The 21,898-nt window shown below is 32.7% G+C and overlaps 1 protein-coding gene across 1 annotated transcript; it reads left to right on the plus strand.

Moving 5' to 3' along the window:
- Positions 1 to 5,255: 5,255 nt before the first annotated feature.
- On the plus strand, positions 5,256 to 10,743 carry LOC122300406 (condensin-2 complex subunit H2). The gene is made up of 11 exons (XM_043111035.1): positions 5,256 to 5,612; positions 5,725 to 5,824; positions 7,041 to 7,147; positions 7,228 to 7,370; positions 7,487 to 7,919; positions 8,017 to 8,192; positions 8,265 to 8,441; positions 8,535 to 8,630; positions 9,434 to 9,535; positions 9,682 to 9,840; positions 10,103 to 10,743. Exons 1-11 carry the CDS (start codon positions 5,444 to 5,446, stop codon positions 10,469 to 10,471), a joined length of 2,031 nt encoding a protein of 676 aa, XP_042966969.1. The 5' UTR covers positions 5,256 to 5,443; the 3' UTR covers positions 10,472 to 10,743.
- Positions 10,744 to 21,898: the final 11,155 nt, after the last annotated feature.

A 21,898-nucleotide genomic window follows, 5' to 3' on the forward strand; every position in this document is an offset into this window, starting at 1 on the left:
TGGTAATAAGTTACTCTAGAGAACATTTTTATTTAAATAACTTTTGAAATTATACTAATTGCTTCTAATTTTTTGAAGGATGAGTTTGAACTAAATTTTGGCCGACAAAAGGATCGACTAACGATTGAGAAACTGATGTCGAATGCATTTTGGAAGTACAAAGGTCGATGCCATGCACACTATCAGAAGTTCAGTACTACGACAGAGGTGTGTCAAAATCCATTCCAAGCAATGCCACCAAACGAATGAGAGAAAATTTGTGATCTGTTTGAAGATTCTGTTTATCAGGTAATTTCGCTGCTGTCTTTTTTTAATATGATAGATGTATTAAACATAAAATTATAATACTTTTTTTAGCAACGGAGTACGGTGAACAAAACAAATAGATCAAATTTAACGATACACCATCATGCGGGTTCTTGATCTTTTCATCGCTTGTAAAAAAAAAGGTTAGTTATTTTAGTCTCCATTGAATAATAATACATACACTTTTCTGGTTTAATATTAATTTTCATTTTGCAGCAAAAAGAAAATCCTGTTGATTGTGATCTGACCCAATTGTATGCTAAAGTACATAAAAATCGTGATGGTGTTTGGAGTAATCCTGAAGCAGAAGCAAATTATATAGTTTAAGTTTATTTAATTTCATTATCTAAATATATTTTTGTTACCTATACTAATTTTAATGTTTTTCTTTTTGTAGGACAAGATGAAATCTCTTAAAGACACTACTGCAGATCTATCTGATGAATCATCTGTCAACGATGCTCAAATCTTTTCTCAAGTTCTTGGATCACGTTTTGGATATTTGAGGGGCTTAAGATGTTGCATAAAACCATCCTCAACATCATCATCCTCTTCTAAAACCAGATCAAATGATGACCAAACTAAAAGGTTAGAGGAAGCTACACTTGAGATAGAACGATTGAGGTCGAAGGAAAAAGAATTGTTGACCCGATTAGATCAAGCAGTAAATTTAGAGGCAAGATTAGAAGAGATGCTACAATTAAATAACCAAAAAATATTTGAACAATTACAGTCAATGATGTCTCAAAACCCTATGCCACCAGTACCACCACAATCATATTTCATTTAATTTTTTTAATTGTCTTTATTTATGATGTTTGTAAACATTTGAACAATTAATGTATATAGATTACAATTTGTATTAGTATGTTCTTTTTAATTAAATTTTATTTTGTTTGATCAATACCGTTCAAACTTTAAATAATCCGTTCGAATGGTAAATTACCATTTATGCATACATTCGAACAAAAACATATCCATTCGAACATAAAAAAACTGATTCGAACGTATCGAGAAATACAATCAGTGCTTTTGTTCGAACAATTAAATACTCATTCGAATAACGATATTTTTCAAAACTTCATTCGAACAAAAGATTTTCGTAAATATATTGTCTGTTCGAATAGTTAAAATTTCTCTTTGAACACAAATCACTTCAAAATGTGTTGTTTGAACGGATTTGGTCAGAGATGATTGTTGATTCGAATTAACATTTTCTGTTGTTTGAACAATAATTTTTTCATTCAAACTTCATTCTGAGATGGAATTTTTTTGTCTAAAAAAAAATTCTCGTTCGAACAGTTTCGACTGGTTCCTTCCAATTTCATCCCTAAAAGTACTTTTTGGAGACGAAATTCAATTTTTGTCTCTGAAAACCTTCTGAGACGGTCTTTCTGAGACAAAATAGAGACAAAAAATTTTCATCTCTAAAAACTTCTAGGGACGAAATTCTGATTTTTTTAAATAAATTTTTTTGTCTCAAAAAACTAATTTTTTTGTAGTGAAACTCTTTCCTCAAAATGTATCAAAAAAAAAATTAAAATGTGATCACCTTTACTGTGAGAGACCAATATCCCCACCTACCCCTTGTAAATGGGAAAAATATTTATTGAAGTTTTTTACCAAATTTAAAGACCTCGAGCAAAAGAAAGATAAACACATTAAATAAGCTTTAAAACAACTATTGCACATAAATGTTATCCAAAATATTTATGAAAAGTGCTAGATTCTTATAATTAGTGCCGTTTGGATAGTGAGTTGAGATAAGATGAGATAAAAGTTAAAAGTTAAAAGTTAAAATTTGAATAAAATATTATTATAATATTATTATTATTTTGAAACTTGAAAATTTTTTATCATATTTCATGTAAAAATTTGAAAATTTTGAAATAATGAGGTGATATGAAAAATTTGACACATCTAACACGCCATTGTTAGAAAAATCTTTTACATCAACTTACATAAAAAATTAAAAAATAAAAAAAAAAATGATATTTACAATCATAAAATACACAAGCACCGCATACTATTTTTGAAAAAAATGAATAAATATGAGATTATTATGAAAAGAAATTATTATTTTTTTAAATAATAGACTATTTTTTTTCAAAATAAGTATACAATAATATTTATATATACAACTCAAAATTATATCTAGTATTACTCAAAAACAAGATATCCATTGTTAATGGTAGGATTTGTTTCATACCTAGAGTAACCACTAATCATAACCAGGACAATCTAATTAATAATTACGTACCATCCTCCTTAATTAGACCTTTAACTCTATGTCACTCCATTTCTATTTCACTCGATCTATTTCTATTTTTTATTAATTATTATATGAAAACTCTATTTCCACTGAAGATACTCACCGAATTTTTGTACTTAATTAGTTATTTATTTAATAATTAAAGAAGGATTTTAGAATTTTTGTAAGCCAACCATCCCCGCATTAGAGCAGATTTAGTAGAAAATCTGTTGGCATCAGCCAAAAACCACTACTAGTGGCTGCTAGATCAAACTTAGATATGGATCAAACCATTCGTGAGGCTGCATCTATGCTGAGGTGATCTTATATATATGATCTGAATTGATTTGTAAATAGTAGTGTTTGTATGTCTTATTGAGATATGTTTGAATCTAAATAATTAAACTGAGTTATGTAATTGAATGTATGAAATAGATTAGAAGGGGTTTAACTTTTTATAAAAAATAAAATTAAATTAAATTAAAAATTATGGGTCCTATAAATAATTAGTTTGAGATGAGTTGAGATCACTCAACCAACCAAGCATATCTTAATTTCCAAACCACTTGGATGCATGGTGGAAGTGACCCACCCCACCCAGGGTAGTGCATACCACCTTGCATGTGGTGCCAACCGCAAGCCTTTGGAGGCCGAACCACCAAATGTGGTTGAAGTCTAATTTTCTTTAATTTAAATATTTTCTATAAAATTTTGGTATGATCTCGTGGGTGACCACTTTATTCATCCATTAAAAGTTGACACTGTCAACTTCTAATTTGAGGGTATAAATAGGCATTTTAAAATACATTCTATTTTAAAATAAATTTATGTTAGAAAAGAATGAAAATATTTCAGGCATTCTAATATTTTGGTAGTACCACTTGGTAATTCTCCCTTGATGGTTTGGAAAAGTATCTGGTCAGCTAGGAATCTATTAAAGGAATGATTAATTTGGAGAGTGGGGAATGGCAAGCTGATCAATATATGGGGTCATAGGTAGATTCCTAAAGAAACTTCCTACCGTATTCAATCCTCAATTAAGATTCTCAACCCAACCTCAAAAGTCTGTAAGCTTATAATGGATGAAAATGAGTGGAACAACGCTGAGGAAATTTTTGATATTGAAGAAGCTAAATTAATATGCAGCATCCCTATAAGTAATTAGATGGGGGTTGAAGATAACTAGATATGGAATTTCACAAAGGATGGGAAGTTTACAGTTCGAAGTGCCTATCATTTATCACAAACCAGAAAACAAAAATGGAAGGGCGAGACTTCTAGTGGACCAGTAATTGATGAGTTCTGGAAGAGTATATGGGAGATACAGGTGCCACCAACAATCAAAATTTTCTTATGGCAAGTAGGGAATGATATTCTACCTCCAAAGTATAATCTGTATTGCAGGAAAATTATTGAATCTGCCATCTGTCCTATATGTTTAAGGGAAGAAGAAACTGTAGTGCATGCAATATGGAGTTGTCCAGTAGCAATGGATGTATGGACAGAGAAGGGAAGTTTGCTACAGAAAAGCTCAAGTTGTGCAATAGATTTCAAAGATCTATGGATTAATGTGAGAAGGAAATTGAAGAAAAAGAACTGTGAGGGGATTGCAACTCTAATGAAGGGGATTTGATTTAGGAGAAACCAGTTCTGCTTTGAGAATAGATTCACTAGTCCAAGGCTAATTGTGAGGTCTGCTCTAGAAAGTATGGAAACTTACAAGAAAGCACAAGACCTCAAAGATGAGAAAAAACTACTAGGGAGGGCATGAATTTCATCCCATCACTGGAGAGCACCTGTTACAAATGTAGTGAAAGCAAATTTTGATGCTGTAGTGGATAAAAACAGAGAAAATTGGTATGGAAGTGGTGCTGAGAGATTGGGAATGGGAGCTCTTGATTTCTGTTTGTGACCAAAAGAATGGGGTGTCAAATCCAATCATAGGAAAAGGACTGGCTTTTATGGAAAGCTATGGAGGTATGCTTTGAGTTAGGGTGTCGCAAAGTTATTTTGGGGGGTGATACTTTGATGGTGATCAAGGCAGTTCAAAGTGAAGAGCAATGCTTTGCTGCCTGTTATGGTCAACTTGTAGAAGACTTGCAGCAGGTACTAACAGCATATCCAGACTGGTTGTTAAGTTTTACTCCAAGGGAAGGAAATTCTATAGCCCATTATTTAGAGGCCGTTTGAATTGAAAAATATTATCATCTCATTTCATCTCATCATTATAATTTTTTTAAATTTCTACACAAAATTTAATAAAAAATTCAAATTTTTAAAATTTCAAAATAATAATAATATTAAAAAAGAAAATTCTAATAATATTTTATTTAACTTTCATATAAAACTATCTTATCTCATCTCACTATTCAAATAATCTTGCAAAGCTGGCTTTGTTGTTGCAAGAGGAGAGAATATGGATGGAGGATTGTCCTGAGTCTATTTTCTCTTTTATTTTGAAGGATAAATGTTGTATTTTACCTGATTAATGCAATGTTCAGTTGGTTTGTTTCAAAAAAAGAAATAACTAATAATTTTTTCCGACATTAATAGAAGTAGGCAAAGTTCCTTTTGTTTCCAACATTTATGGGTCTTTTTGGGCCATTTCAGCCCAATAGGTAGAAAACTCCCGAGAGGCCCAATTTTCTACGAGCGAGCGGGAAAACGGCAATTTTGAACCCCACCACTTCTGTGAATCTGTGACCATATGCTTCAATCAGATTCTTTGAATTTCTCGCACTTTCTCTTCCATTTTCTTTAGAAACTATCAAAAGGAAAGCCCAAATCATCCATTATCGTATTTTCCCCGTCCAAACTCGAAACCTAGTATTTCCCTAATGAAATTCGGCACCTCTATAATGCACGACCGTACCCTCTCCGCAGAAGATGACTAATCCCCGAGAAGAACCAAGCGGCTTCCATACGGTGCATCCGGAGCGTGACCTGGAATCTAATTGGGAGGTGGACCTCGCCAACAGACTCGAAGAGTATTTGTTGAAGATTTGCTCCGGTGAGGTCCCAGAAGACGGTCAAGCCCCAATCAATTTCGCCGAAGGTTACTTTTCTAGTTTGTGCATTCCAGTTTTTTTAATATATAATTTTTTTTTGGTTTAAAAAATTGGAAATTTCATCAGTTTTCTGAGTTTGGTGTTATGTGTGAAATGTAGCTGCTTTGCTACTTCAGGGTTCGGTGCAGGTGTATAGTCGAAAGGTCGAATACCTCTATTCTTTGGTTTTGCGTGCTTTGGAGTTCCTTTCTGAGAAGAGGTTTGCGTCTTATACTCTCTATTTTTCAAATTTTTAAGATTCTTTAGGTTAGATTATTCTGCAACTTTCGGATAATTGTGGGTTGTAGGTGTAGTTGAATCAAGTTTGCTGCTTTACGTTGTATGCCTCTAAATGCTTAACATCTAATCTTCATTTTTGGCCTAATGAGATAGGATATAATTTGTTTTCAAATATTTCTTATACTTATGGGGCACCTCACGAAGGCAAGGTCCTTCGCGCTAGAGTAAACCCCCAGTGCACGATTCAAAATCCATAATCATGTATCTATTACGTGGGATCGAACTCAGGATGTCGGGGAGAGATATATATATGTAATGTCTGAGTGGTCAAACGGTCTGCCCTTTGCTGTCTAAGTTCTCTTCGAATCAAGGTTTTGAATTCCGTTCCCATCAGAATTTACTGTTTTAGTATAGTGTCCGGTACATTCTACCATCTCAATCTATTTCGCTTCAAATTCCGGTTATTCCGGTTCTGTATCTACCATTCTAGTCAAATTCTAGTCATTTCAGCCGAAATGGAACATTTCAATCCCCATTCCGTTTCGGGTTGTTTTTATAATTTTCTTATTCTTAGATTGTATTTTTGTAAATTTTAAATCCAAATCATATTTAATTCATTCTAAAATATAAATATGTTTAAATAATTTTAACTTTTTTATAATTTTAAATATGTTCCCTCATTCTTTATTTTTTTAAATATCATTATTTTTAATAATTTATCTATTTTTTTATTTTGTTTCTTTATTTTTGTGTCTTAACTCAAATTTGTGATTTTTTTCAACATATATTTATTTTATAAATATTCAATTCTTTTATATATATATACACACATACATGATACACACTTACATATATATGTATTTATTTTATTAGTTATTAGTTTATATATACATATAAATATTTATATGTAATATATAATTAATCTCAAACAGTACACCGAAACATACTAATATCGAAATATTTTATTCCAGTACCTTAATCGAAATGATCACCGAAACAATATTCAAAACTTTGCTTTGAACACTCAAAACATCATGGGTTCAATTTTGCACTATAAGTTCCCTTAAAATTTAATATATCGCTAATCACAAAATATGAAACGACACCAGATCTTTAGAAGCATGCCCCGCCACGCAGAACTCAAATTACAGCCATTTTATCAGTTGTGTTTCCGTTGCGTTATATTTACGATACAGGCAGCAGGATCAGTTAAAGCACACATCAACCCAGCCTGAAGAAAGTGGTTTCCATCCAGTTGCTGATGTAGAAAATGATCTGTTTTGGGGCTTAGATGATGTCCAAGGTAGCATGTTACTCTGGATTTATCATCGAGAAGTTATATTGCAAAGTGCAAACACAACTAAAACTTCTTTTCATTTACAGTGGAAGCCAAGAATTGCTTAGATAGTCCGGCAGGCAAAGATGCTCCTTTCAAACACTTTTTGAAGCCCCCTGCAAATCTAGTTGTTCTTGAAGGTGATTGCTTAGACATTAGTGCTGATGGTGGGGAATTAGAGTCATATCTGGTACCGTAATTGCATCCATTTGTTATTTTATCAATGTGCATACTAGTTATAATCTAACCCTTGAATAATTTTTTTTATGAGTCTAACCCTTGAACCATACCTGTATATCGTTGCAGTTGGCCACCAATGATCTATACCAGGACTTTATTTTATTAGATCCATGTGATGCTGTAGCAGTTGATGAATTTTTGAAGGGAAATAAGGCTGGTAAAGGCCAGAATGGTACTCACAGAGGCAGCTCAGCTCGCAGGAGCTTCCAATCTCCTACAAGACATTCTGGAGGAACAGCGCAAAAGTCAACTCTTAGAAAAAACCAGGATGCTAGCGTCAGTCAATTTCCTGGGCCTAATAGCAACTCTGATGTTAATAATAATAATGTTGGGGCAGATCCTCCTGCTTGTGAAAATTTAAATGACAACAATTGGGGATTAGATATTGATGAAAGATATTCAGAACCTGGGGATTTTGATGATGAGGATGAAAATGATCCTTGGAAGCCCTTGAATCCCCACGAACCTGGGAACTTGAAAGTAAAGCCTTTTAGAAAAGGTTGTTCAAAGATTTATTACTTTAGCTCGTTTTATTTACTCCTGCGATTTTCAACTGCAAGTAACATTGTATTTTTAATTTCTTCTTCTTCTGGCAGTAAAAGCTTTTAAAAGGAATGGGTTTAATTCTTCAAAGGGAGCTTCTATAACTACAATTTTTCCGCTCGCTAGATTGCATGGTGCTATTAGTCCAGAGCTCACAGAAATCTGGGAGATGCGACATCATGCTTTTGAAACACAAAGGGAGTCCCAGTCTCCTCCTTTATATGAAAAGGTAATGTTTTTCAAAGGTTGTATTAATTAAATTGGTCTGTATGGCTGATAATTCCTGATGTTCTAATTGCAGTTGCGTCAGTCACTTATAGATGGAGGGCATGAAACTTTCAATACCTTTTGTGATCCTGATGATGAGAAAGATAACTATCACTATGATAGTGGGATCCCTGATTTTGGGGAACCTGATTTTGACGACTTGCCTGAGAATATGTGTATGCATGAAGATATACCCATTCGCAATGAAAAGGTTAGGCAGACCAGCAACATGATTGTGTGATATATATTCAGAATAAAAGTAGTGAAATTTTTTTAGAGTACGTATTTATTGGTCTCTACACAGGGTGATGATGGTGCTGCTCACTTTGATACCAATGAAGATTTTGGACAAGATCCAAATTCTCATACAAGCCTAGAAGATCTTTGTCGCTCTCACCTAGTAAGCAGAGTCTTCAACTTTGCCTCTGAGATATTACACAGTATATTCTTAAGTTGCATTTTGAAACTGCTAATTTGATACTTTTTTGGGGATCATCTTTCTCCCTCATGCTCACCTGAGTTTTGCTAATGCATGTGGCCATATACATCAATACTTAACAGTTCTTTAACAATATTAGAATTAATGGTTCAGTCTAGCTTCATTTTTAATGGATAAAAGTTACAAATTAAAATCCGTCATACTTGTTAACTAGCCTCATTTTGTGGCTTGCCAAATATCCACCCATAAGCTAGATTTTGGTTGTTTGTGAAAGTGTCTCATTTGCATTGACAATCAGAACATACAAGATTGTATAACTACTAGCCTAAAACAAGGAGTCACTTTCAAGTGCAGCTTTAACCTATGTATCTATGTACTTGTTAGGTTCCTGTTTCAGTTCAGTAGAATGTGAGCATTAATGATATCAGCATTAATGATATCTGCTAGATTGTGTAACTACTAGCCTAAAACAAGGGGTCACTTTCAAGTGTAGCTTTAACCTATGTACTTGTTAGGTTCCTCTTTCAGTTCAGTAGAATGTGAGCATTAATGATATCTGCTCTTTCTTTGTGGTAGGTTTTGAGGTTCTCAATGCTATGCAATATTCTTTTCAGCAATTTTTGCAACTTCACTTTTGGTGTCTGTATGCTTTGAAGCATTTAGATTATGGATGGAGTCCGGTCTTTTATAATTTCGCTGTCACTTGCACATTCGTTTCCCTTATATTTTTTTGCTCGGTTGGTTGACCATGTTTTCTCATGTAGGATGCTCTACTTGCTAGCATAGCTGAAACTGAGAATCAGACTGAATTGGCTGCCCGGGTTTTGACATGGAAACAGAAAATAGAGCACAACTTGGAGGAGCAAGTAAATTCTGTCACTTTTGCTTCTCTTCTGTGTCATAATTAACTTTGTATTTGAGCATACATGATACAGTCAATGAGAATGTTAGTCAAATGTGTTTATTAAAGTTTCTTCGTAATATTTTTAACTCAGCCCCTGTGATTTTATAGGAATCATGCCCTCCATTTGATATACATGAGTATGGTGATAGGATTCTAGACAAACTATCCCTTGAAGCATACAGTGGAGATGTCATGTCTTTTGGTGATGTGGTGAAGGGACAGGAGAAGTATGATGTGGCTCGAAGCTTTTCTGCGCTTCTTCAATTGGTAAGAATCCCCATCTAGCAAGAGATAAAAAAAAATGTAACTCCATTATCAACAGAAACATCTGCCTGGTGTGCGTGGTATACTTTTGAAGAAATTGTTTCTAGTTAAAATATCAAATATTAAATCCTAGTTTAAATCTTAAAAATGGTTTTATACTACTTTCCAAATTTCTGGTATAATCTCCTACGATGATGAAATGATTCCGAAAGTAGATACCACTTGCTCTCTGGAGGAATGAGAATTCAGTCCATGTGATTTTCAGGTGAACAATGGAGATGTTGGTCTAGATAGGAGTGGATTTGATGGCCAGTCTATATGTCACACTGATGTGAATCCTTTTCACATTCGTCTCCTCAGCCATGACAAGAAGAGAGAGGAAACACAACTCAGGGTAACAAAAAAGAGAGCAAAATCTCCAACTGGGAAAGAATGCACCAAAACCAAAAGCAACGTGGACAAGTCTGGGAAAGAGAAATTTCCAGTTGTACGTTCGTCCTCTACGGGATATAGATCAAATTGCAAGTTTTCTGGGAAGCTAGGAACAATCGGCAGTGTTCGATGTACTCCTGAAGGCAAGAGGAGACGAAGGTCAAGATTTACTGAGCCAGTTGACCTACACCCTGCAGGGTAAAAATGATACCATCAACAAGTTAGCCACTCTTCTATATTAATTGAGATTCAACACTTGTTGGATTGCTTGGGTTCTCTCGTAGGTACCTCGTCATTGTAGTTCTAGTTAACCATGATCAGCCGTTGGCTGTACTCTTTTTCCTTAACCTTATTTCATATATGTTCTTGTAAGTAGGTGTAATTTTATCAATGTGCAATGATTTTATTTTAGGGTATGAAAGAAGACCAAATTACTTTAACTCAATTGGAAGACCTTGGATGTTCACAAATCAACACCTGCTTTCATTCCCAATGTGATTGAGAACTAATATCAAGATGTTTAATGGTTCTACAAATCCTTTTAACAAGTTTCATGCATTCCTTTCATTCCTCTGATTCAAGATTTTGAGCAATAGTTCCAATGGGCTTACTAGTTTGTTCATTAAGAAAAGTTCCATTTAACAAATCAAATATATCACAGATGTTCCATCTATCACATCAGCTATGATCAATAAACTGTGTGCATGTATACACCAGCATGCAAGTAGAAGAAGAACTCGTGCATGGGTGTACAAAGTAATAGGTTTTACAATAAGCAACTGATTGTGGTCCTGGAGTTTCTAGTGTGCAGTTGGTTGGCTTCTACCAAAGTTTTCAGTGTCTTTAGGTCCTAGTGAGGAGGGTGTTAATGATTCTCTAAAAGAGTGTTGAAGTTGGTGGTTAGGAACTTAGGGTAGTTGTGGTTCTAAGTAGCCATCTAGCTCGCTTTGATATTATGGGGTCAATAATGGTGGCACACCGACGGTGCTATTGATTATATTTTTTTTCCTTTTATCCGTATGAATGCTCCCTTTAGTCTCTTGCAACGCTTTTGTACTCTGGTAATACAGGCTCTAGGTGAGTAAATTTTGTGCAAGTTTCGTGCGAGTATTTTGAAAAAAAAGTTGTTTAAGAAGAAGGATAAAATTTTCACACTATGGTAAGAAAAATTCTATTTGCAATCTCTAAATGGGAACTGTACGTGCAAATCTTTTATTAAAAGAGAAAAAATATTATTTTAAGTATGATATTTTAATAATTTTAAAAGAATTTAAAAATAAAATTACCTATACCTATATTGCAATCTATAAATAGTGATTGTACGTAACATTACTTTTTAAGTAATGTTGTTGGCTCATTTCAATAGACTTGCGTGGGGGCTCGTATAATTAAGACTTGAACAACATTGTTGCTTATAACATAACAATATAGGGTTTACGAATCAAAATTTCAAATTCATCAGGTTTAGTGAGATGGATTAGATTTCCTCATAAATAGGTCGCGCTACTGTGCCGCCTCCCTGTGACCGCTGCAGCTGACCGCTTGACATGGCATGCCATGTGGTATTTTAAAAAAAAAAAAAAAAAGATGAAACGGAAACGAATTCAAACGAATGACTGAAAATCACATTAAGAACCTTTCACCCTCCAGTCGTCGTGTCCTCCCTCGCCGTCCCCGTGGCCATCCTATTGCAGAACACCGTCACGAGTGGTTCCGTCATCGACCACCAGTTCCCTCCTCCACGAGAACGAGCCCGCAACACAGATCTCCTACCCTCCTCCCCAAGAGCCTTCCGTATCGTAAATTAAAAACAATGAGCGGTAATAAAATACGAAACCGAGTTTGTGAAGACTACCAGAACTTGTTGAGAAGAGAGAACCCTAGCACAATCATGTTGTGAAGAGAGAACCGGCCAGACTAGCATTTGCCGCTACAGGGGTTATCTCCATTTTCCAGTTTTTTAACTCGATTTTGATGCTGATAATTTCTATTGCATTTTACAATTTTTCATCTCGTCAAACCTCAAAGTTGCCCAGTACTGAAAGTCACCTGGTCTTCACAGGAGTATAAGACCCTAGCAACCACTGAAGGTTCCACTTTGTCATCTGGTAGATTTGTAAGCGAACTCACCACCATTTACAAATTATTAATTTTTTTTTTTTTGGTGATTTTTATGGCAACGATGATGATAAAGATTGGTGCTTGTATACTTTGAGAGCTTGTGGTGGCTTCGGGGGATGGCTGTTGGTGGGTGTTTGATGGTAATTTTTTTTTGGTTTCATAGTAATTGTTGTTGGGGCTTTTCTAGGAAGGATGAGAGGAGAGATCCCAGTTCCAGTGTTGAAGAGCTTCTAATCATCATTTTTGTCACTTTTGTATGATTCCTTTATGCTTTGTTTTTGCATTGTTGTCATTTTGGTGAAGGCTCTGTTTTTAACGCATGGCAAAAACTTTTTCTTCTGCTCTGTTTTTGCTGGGATTTTGGGTGGATGGTTCTCAGGTCATACCAAAAGCAATTAATTTTATTAACCTTAGAATAGGCAGCTCATGCTCATTTTATTAATTTTATTAACTCATGATGCAGTTGATTTTATTAACTTATGAATGATGCTTGGTGAAGTGAAGATTTTAAGTGGAGATGCCTATGGCATCTTGGAATGCCGTCCCAATTAGTTTCTGCCTTTACTAAAGCAGTACATGTAAAATGAGAGAAAATAGTATTTTTGAAGTATTTGTTGTTATCTCCACTAGTCTGAAAATGTGTTTCCTTAACAATGTTCTTATTAATATTTTTGGGCTTATATTTGTAGTATTTTAATTTCTTATCCATTTGCTTGGAGAAAATTATATGCTAATTGAGTTATCCATATGCATTATACGCTTTGTTCTGAACAATTTTATTTCCGTCCTGGAATATGGCTTTGACTGCTCTAGTTTTTCTACAGATTTTGGCAATTTTAATTTGGACGGCAGAAGCTGAACTGGAAATGATCTTCACTACCATGTTGCAGTGCATAGGGGCGGTGTATTGAAGCAATAAGTGTTAACAATGAAATGATGAATAGAATCGATGAGTAGAGCTAAGTTTGTTTGTGTATGGAAATTTGGAAAGTCTATATGTATATGGAAGCTCTTTGTATTTGTTGAGACTTCGAATCTTCTCATGAATAAATTTCCAAGATGCTGTTTTTAAGTGTTTGTTTTTCTACCAAGGGGCAAGGATGGATGGAAAATGTGCAGAATTTTTCTTTTGAAGATGTATTGCAGAACAACAGATGCCAGAGAACATAATATAAGTTAATTAAATGAGTCAAAAGAACATATTAATTTCAGTATTATTAGAGCACATAGATGCCACCAACAAACACCCAACAACAAGGGTTCAAAACACTTTCATTACAAAAGCACCTCCTAAATACAACAGCAAGGCTTCAAACTTGACTCATTTACAACAAACACTCAATAGCAAGGGTTCAAAACACTTTCATTACAAAAGATGTACAGCAAGAAGGGTTCAAACAGAAGCTTTTTCAAGAAACAACCAACAGCAAGGCTGGTGGTACATCATAAATACAACAATGCATTCATGGCTGCCACCATCTATGCTGGTGTAGATCATCATCTTGACTCGAGAGATGCAATCACGAAGGTTGCGCTTGTAATAGAGGTGGAGGAGCAGTTGTGGGAGTAGAAAAATAATCTAGCACATGTGTCCAAACTTGACTTTCTTGATCCTGTGACAAAAATAGGAGCATTTTATGGGTTTTGTATATATACAAAAGAAAAGAACAGCAAATGGATAAGAAATTAAAATACTAAAAACATAAGTCCAAAATCCAAGCAAAAACATAGCAATATCCACCCAAAATCACAGCAAAAGTAGAGCACTATCCACCCAACTAAAATCAATTGAATAATACTAGCCTTTCAGTTCAAACTTTTATTATAGAAATATAAAAGAGAAAAGAACATGTAGTAGGAATAAAGTCTTTTATAGGTGCACTAAATAGTGATAGTTTTTCAATGAAAATAGCAGGCCATAACAATTATCAAAAAATGGAAGGTTCGTGCTTCAAAACTAGCAAGCCATAACAATCACTTCAACATCATCCCCATCCCTTGCAAAGTTGTTCACTTTTAAATACAATTAAAGAAATCAAACAAGCAAGTGTACAAAGAAACTAGAGAGATTTAAACCCACAAATAAAAATAAACAAAGAAAAAATTTAGTATGGTAGCAACATCACCAAGATCACTATAAGCCCAAAATAAAAGCAAACATAGAGCACTATCCACCTAAAATCCCAGCAAAAACATCATCATCCACCCAATACACATCAACTTAGTAACAGCAAATGGAAAAGTAATTTAATAACTACAAACATAGGCCCAAAATACAAGCAAAAATATTCTGTATTGGAAAATTGTATGACTAAAAGTATGTCACTAAAAGCAACAAATACGAAGTCGGTGAGTCAAGAATAGAGAAGTACCAATACACAGAGACAACTACCTAGAAACTATCGGTGAGTCTAGGCAAGCTCTGTAACAGCCCACTAGAAATTCAATTGTGAAATTTCTATTAACTTTAGGAATCTCGCAAAAAACCCATAAGTTTTCACGAATCCATTAATCGTATAGGTTTTTGTCTAACTACATAGTTAGTGTTATTATTTACTATGGTATCATAAGTGTATTTTTGATTATTGGAGATAGTTAGAAGTGTCAAAATGTATTATAATTTGTGCCATTAGACTCGGAGGGTTATTTAAAGTCTTATGGCGCAATAACATTTTTTCATATTTTCGGACAAAACGTCTGTTCAAAACTGTAGATATTATTGGATAAAAAGAAATATCTTGAGGTAATTTTTTGTGAATATTATTGGGTAAAAATATTTTGAGTTGATTTTTATAGATATTATTAGATAAAAATATCTTAAGTTGATTTTTGTAAATATTATTGGATAGAATATTATGAGATAATCTTTTATAGATATTTTGGTTAGGAGAAAACCACACTCAACTCTCAACTCCAGCCTTATCACCTCCCTTATCTCGTCCATAAATGTGTCCAGCCAGCACCCATGAACTTATCTTCAATTACTCCTTCTAATAAAAGATTATCAAACACTCTCTCTCGGACAGATTTTAAGAGATCTTTTGCATGCCCATTTCGAAGCTGTTGTAAGTGTTTTATCATAAAGTCTCCTTCATATAAGTTGTTCCTTTTTGAGTCTAGTTTACATGGATATCTTATTTGCCCCATTTGAAGATCATTTGGTCAGTCAAATATTGTGTAAACTATAGAAAGGTCATTCTGGGAGATAAACTGGAGAATATGTTATAGTTTGGAGTTTTTGACCAAGCTAATAGATAGATATTGGTCCGAAATTTTTATGGAGTATTGTTAACATGTATATGTGACTATTGGTTGAGGATTTTTGCATGATTAAAGGTTTTGATGAAAGATGTTCTTAGATTTAGAAACTTAGAAACTGGAAGAGGAAAAACAGTTTCTGTTTTGAGAAAGTTTAACTCTTTGGTGGTCTAAACCTATTCTAATGACTTTGATAATTTTATTGGAGGATCCTAAACATCTTATATACATGTTATATTATTATTTTGAAGATATTTGATGTTAGTTTCAAAGATATGAAATTTTATGCAAAGAGATATTCAAATAAGTCAAAGTGTGAATATTCTTGGCTAAATTTATGTTTTGGTTAATTTCTAACCATATGATCTTGAATTAAAAGCTTATATATGTTTTAGGACATCTTTTTAAACCATGTGATGGTTTGGTTTGAAGATCATATATTTATAAGTCATAGATCAAGAGATTTATCAAAACTAGTTGAGGGAAAAGTTTATGTTTTTGGTAGGGGTGTAAAAAAAAACTGGAAAACCGGAAAACCGGACCGGACCAAACCGGACCGGACCGGTTGTGCCGGTTTTGGGCCGGTCCGGTCCGGAACCGGTTTTTATAACTAGGAAACCGGCCAGTTCCGGTCCGGTTCCGGTTTCACTTAATAGTGGACCGGCCCGGCCCAGACCGGACCGGTACTGTTTATATATATATATATATTAATATTATATATAATATGTTTTATATTATATAGACTTTTTATATAAAATAATATAAATTATAATTATATATAAGATAATGGACTTATAATTTATAAAATAAATGTTTAATCTTGAACATAAAAATTTAATTCATCATATGCTTTTAATATATAATATTATAAATATATATTATTAATAACATTTTATTATAAGAAGTAACTAGTAAGAACTAAGAAAAAAAAAATTACTCAAATAGTCAAATATTATTACTAAATTTTGAAATAATCACTAATAATAAATAGTCAAATATTATGACTTAATACTAAATACTAATAGTCTAATATTATATTACTAATTTACTATTAATATTATACTTTCAGACTTTCAGTCTATGTATAAACTATAATAAACTAATACTAAAGTTTAAACTACTATACTAATTTTAGTAACTAAATCACTACACTAAATAATCACATATAAAATAATCACTATAGTCTATTAATAATATAGTTTTAATAATCACTAATATTTATAATCATACTAATAGTCTAATATAGACTTATAGACTTATAGTATTAATACTATATTGCATTGTTATATTCTTTAATTTATTATGTATAACCATGTAGTCTATTATATTAATACAATTTAAATTGTATGACCTAATACTAAATACTAATAATCTAAAACTATATTACTATTAGTATTATACTTTAAGTCTATGTATAATTTTATAATCATATATAAAATAATGATATAATAACACTAATACTAAATTAATATACTAATACTATCAATATAGTCTATCAGTAATATAGTTGAGGATAAGGAACGCTCCCCAGAAAGTTTTAGAGACTTTTTCTTTCACACTTTGTTGTTGTGGGCCTCTTCTATAATATGGAATGGAACGAGCCTAAACGATTTGTATGCTACAATCAATAGCACGTAGTTTAGTAATTAGGCTCTTCTTCGTATATCTCTTATGTACTCGGGATTTGCCTATTTACGTGGATCAATAAAACTTCTTTTACCTATAAAAAAAAATATAGTTATAATAAAACAAACTCACTATAACAATTAACAAATATTAATATCATTATATGGTAGTTATAATCACTATAATGAATACTAATATTTATAATGATACTAATAGTCTAATATAGACTAAGTTATACTCATACTGATATAGTTATACTAAATCACTGATTCACCATAAGGTCCATAACTAATACTAATATATAGCTATACTAATAGCTTACCATTAATACTATTATATTGTCTAATATATTATATAACTATAACTAATACTAATATAGTAATATATATATATACTAATACTAATAGTCTAATATAGACTTATAGTATTAAATATTAATACTAATGGTTTATTATACATATATATATACTAATACTAATAGTCATTAATAATTATATTCTTTAATGTATAACTATATAGTCTATATATAGACTTATATGTAGTAGTAACACTAATACTATAATAGTCTTAGTTATTGTTTTATATTTAATAATATAATTGTTATAGTGTTTTTAATTGTTTTGTATTTATTTTATTGTACCATTTTTATTTTATTGGACCCTCTATTTTTTTACTGGGCTTATTTTGGCCATTTAAGTGTGTTTTTTCTCTGTTTTGGGCCTAGCCCATTCACTGCCACTACAGCCCAGCCTGAGAAGAGATCTTAACTATACGGTGCGTTTTGTGAAAATTAGGTTTACAGAACATTTTTTTTTTCCTTCTCTCCTCATACCTGCTGCCCTGCGCCGACTCCCAATCTCCTCTCTCTAGTCTCTTCTTCTTCTTCTTCCATTCTTCTTCTTGAATCTTCACTCTTCAGACTTTGGTTTCTTCCTCACAGTCACTGTCGTGCCTCACTGCCCTGGTGCATCTCGGTGGGTCTTCCACGCACAGCCCTCGTCGACGCCGTGAACCTCCCCTCACGCAGCCCCTCTCACGGACCCATGGTAATTTTTAGGATGTTTCTCTTTCATCCCATCCCTCTTTGGTCTGCAGCAATTTTTGTTAGTTTGTTACTATACTAATTTTAGTCTATTAATAAATATAGTTATAATAATCACTAATATTTATAATCACTATAATTAATATTAATATTTATATTAAGCCATTAACCTCTCTCTCTCTCTCTCTCTCTCTCTCTCTCTCTCTCTCTTTTTAACAAAATCGGTGGCACTCTGTTTTAGACCAGACAACTCTGATCCGCATGATTTTTATAGGTCTTCTGTAGTTGTCAGGCGCCGCATAGCTATGACACTACTTTGTTCTTGTCTCTTGTACAGAAATGCTTCACGAGAGATGATTCGTCATAATTTTCTCTATAAAAGAATTATTCAGTTCATCTTCTTTCGCATCTCATCTTCTTCACTTTTTTGAAATTAGTCTGCATTCTTACTCTACAATCTCTTTCTGCTTTCTCATTTTGCAATGGCTCAGCAATCTTCTCATTACCAATACATGAGGTATTCTGCACCTCGTTCACCAGTTGTTTCTGCTTCTTCCGTAGGTGCTATTATGCAATCAAATAATGATCTGACTAATAAGTCAGAAAATGAACTTATCTACGAGCTTGTGAGTCTCGGTACTCGATACTCATCAGCCATTGTCGCATATTCTCAGCGACTGCAATCCAGGACTGGTGGGGTTGACCAACTCCACGAGAAAATTTCTATCCTTCAGAGGCTTCTTATGGAATCCAACATGAAGATAGAAGCAGTAAAGCGAGAGAACAGAGATTTAAAATCTTTGCTTAACTCTTCTTTTCGAGTGGCTACTCCTTTAGATAGGAGAGGCATGCAGATTTTTGAAGAGCAAGAACGTTTAAAGATTGAGGCAAAGAGCCTCAAATTTCTGTAATTTTGCTTTATGATAATAAAATAATACTTCACAAATATTTATATTTGTGTTTCTATCTTCTGGTATATGTTTTATGTACTCCATTTTATTTCTTTCAGGGATTTTCATATATATGACATGATCCAATCACTCATAGAAATATGCATTTAATCATGTATATCCAAGCACTACCACAATTAGGTGTCATGATCTCACACAATATAGACTAAGTTATATTTTAAATCTATGTTCTTAAGATATTTTCCAAATGTGTATTTTGCTTAGGTGTCATGATCTCACACCTTATAAAATATATATATATATAGACTAACTTAACTGCTAGTTCACATATATATATATATATATTTTAATTTATTTATTTGATGAATATTATTTTGGTAATAACCGTAGTATATTCTTGGTTAGTGAAAAAAGAAATCTATTGGAGTTTAACACGATCTGGCAATGTGATATATTTTTTCTTTGTTAGTTTATTTATTTGATGAACATTATTTTAGTAATTTGCTAAATTACTACTTGTACGTGCATGTGGCTTAAATAATATTAATATGTTTTTTAAATTGCTTGGTCTATTATTTTATAAAGCGTGTGATTGCTAAATTGCTTGGTCTATTATTTTATAAAGTATGTGATTGTAATCTAATATTAATGCTATTTGGACTTGTAATTTGTTGGACTTTTGGACTTGTAATTTGTTAGACTTTTTTATTTGTATTTTAGACTTTTGGTATTTGGATTTGTAATTTGTTAGACCTTTGGATTTGTAATTTAGACATTTGGAATTTGGACTTGTAATTTATTGGACTTTTGGACTTGTAATTTTGGACTTATTTTATTTCATAGCAGAATTTTTTTTTTTTTATTGTAGATTTTATTTTCTTGTAGCAGTTTTATTTAAAGGCTTATAAGCTTAGAACATATTTTTTTTACACTAGATTTCATATTTCAGTTTTTGTGTTGTAACAGTTTTTTATATAGTAGAATTTTGTTTAGATAGCATATTAACAATTTATAAGGCAGATTTTTTGTAACAGATTTTTTTTACATAACAGATTTTTTTTATAAAGCATATTTTTTATAGCAGATTATTTTTACATAGAAGATTTTTAAAACAGAATTTTTAAATCAGTTTTTTTTTTTTTTAAAACAAAATTTTTTAATGACAAATTTATATTTTATTAAAACCGGAAAACCGGACCAAACCGGACCGAAAACCGGTAAAACCGGAATACCGGTTTATAAGGAAAATATGTGCGTAATCGGTTTTGAAAAATACAAAATCGGTACTTACCGGTTCGGTCCTAGATTTTGTCCAAAACCGGACCAAACCGGACCGGTTACACCCCTAGTTTTTGGACTAAGTGTAAAACCAAAAACTCCAAATGTTATTTTGTGATTTTGGTGACTTTAGTTTGATGATTTAAAACATGGTTGATGTTAGGATGATATTATGAATATGTTAGAAGTAAGATTTGATTTTTTTTGAAATTCTTGGAGATGTTTTGATTTAAAGTCAAAAGTTGTGATTCAAGTGCTTGGATCTTTTTACAAAAAAGTTTGGTGTTGATTATTAGCTTTTTCTAAATGGATGTTTTAAGTATGGTTTTGAACTTAGGATTGGAAGATGTTTGTTGCAAAATTTTGGTTTAAGCATGAGTTTTGAAGTTGGAAGGAATTGCAACAAAAATAAAGGGAAATGGCCTATGGATGTTTCGACCATAGTGTGTTCTTCATAGTTGTGTTTTGTTTTAAATTTTTCTGAGTTGATATTTAAGTTTAGGACAAGATTTACATGAGGAATGTAAATTTTGGAAACTTTTGGAGTTAGTATGCAAAATCCTTAAGTTATGGGTAAAACGGTCATTTTCCCACATGTAGAGAGTAAAATGAAAATTTTACTCTTTAAGTTAGTATTTTCCATATTTCAAATTATTAGTGATTTAGTTATAACTTTTAGAATCACTAATTACAGTTCCTCGTGATCGCACTTGAAGTTTTATAAGAAACACGGAGATCGAGGTAAGTTAGCTTTTAACTTACTAGCAGTCTACTGTATATGTGTGCTAAGTAAAAGAATTACAGTGTATGTATGTATGTTATCATATATGTCATGCCATGCCAAGTTATCATGTAATTGTCTATTATACAGAATTTATTCTGTCATCAATTTTTATCTGTTACACAATATATTCTGTCATGTATTACTATACATTACAAATATGTCATGCTAAATATGTTGTCTGTTATATGTTATGTCATGTTACGAAATGTTACTATCTCAAGTTGGTTATGTATTTCAAATTATGTTCAAGTCACGTTATGTTACGTCAGGGCTTCAGTCCTTTCATATTCCAGTCACGTTTCATCTTGAGTATATTCAGTTTATGTAGAATACATGGGGCCACAACAACTGTGGAGTATGTATTTACACATAGAATACATGGAGCCACAACAACTGTGGAGTATGTATTTTTAATGTTAAGTCAAGTTTGTGTAGAATACATGGGGCCACAACAACTGTGGAGTATGTATTTACACGTAGAATACATGGGGCCACAACAACTGTGGAGTATGTATTTTTCATGTTAATTCAAGTTTCAGAGCAAGTTCATGCTAAGTCAAGTTTCAGATCAAGTTCATGTCAAGTCAAGTTCAGTTCATGATTCAATTT

This window comes from Carya illinoinensis, chromosome 2 (genome assembly GCF_018687715.1).
Source record: "Carya illinoinensis cultivar Pawnee chromosome 2, C.illinoinensisPawnee_v1, whole genome shotgun sequence".
Classification (NCBI taxonomy): Eukaryota; Viridiplantae; Streptophyta; class Magnoliopsida; order Fagales; family Juglandaceae; genus Carya; species Carya illinoinensis.

Bases quoted from the DNA above. Each gene is read 5' to 3' on its own strand.
- LOC122300406 (XM_043111035.1), top strand. From the start codon at position 5,444: ATGACTAATCCCCGAGAAGAACCAAGCGGCTTCCATACGGTGCATCCG. The intron at 8,631-9,433 runs GTAAGCAGAGTC...TTTCTCATGTAG, and splicing joins ATCTTTGTCGCTCTCACCTA to GATGCTCTACTTGCTAGCAT. The intron at 9,536-9,681 runs GTAAATTCTGTC...GTGATTTTATAG, and splicing joins AGCACAACTTGGAGGAGCAA to GAATCATGCCCTCCATTTGA.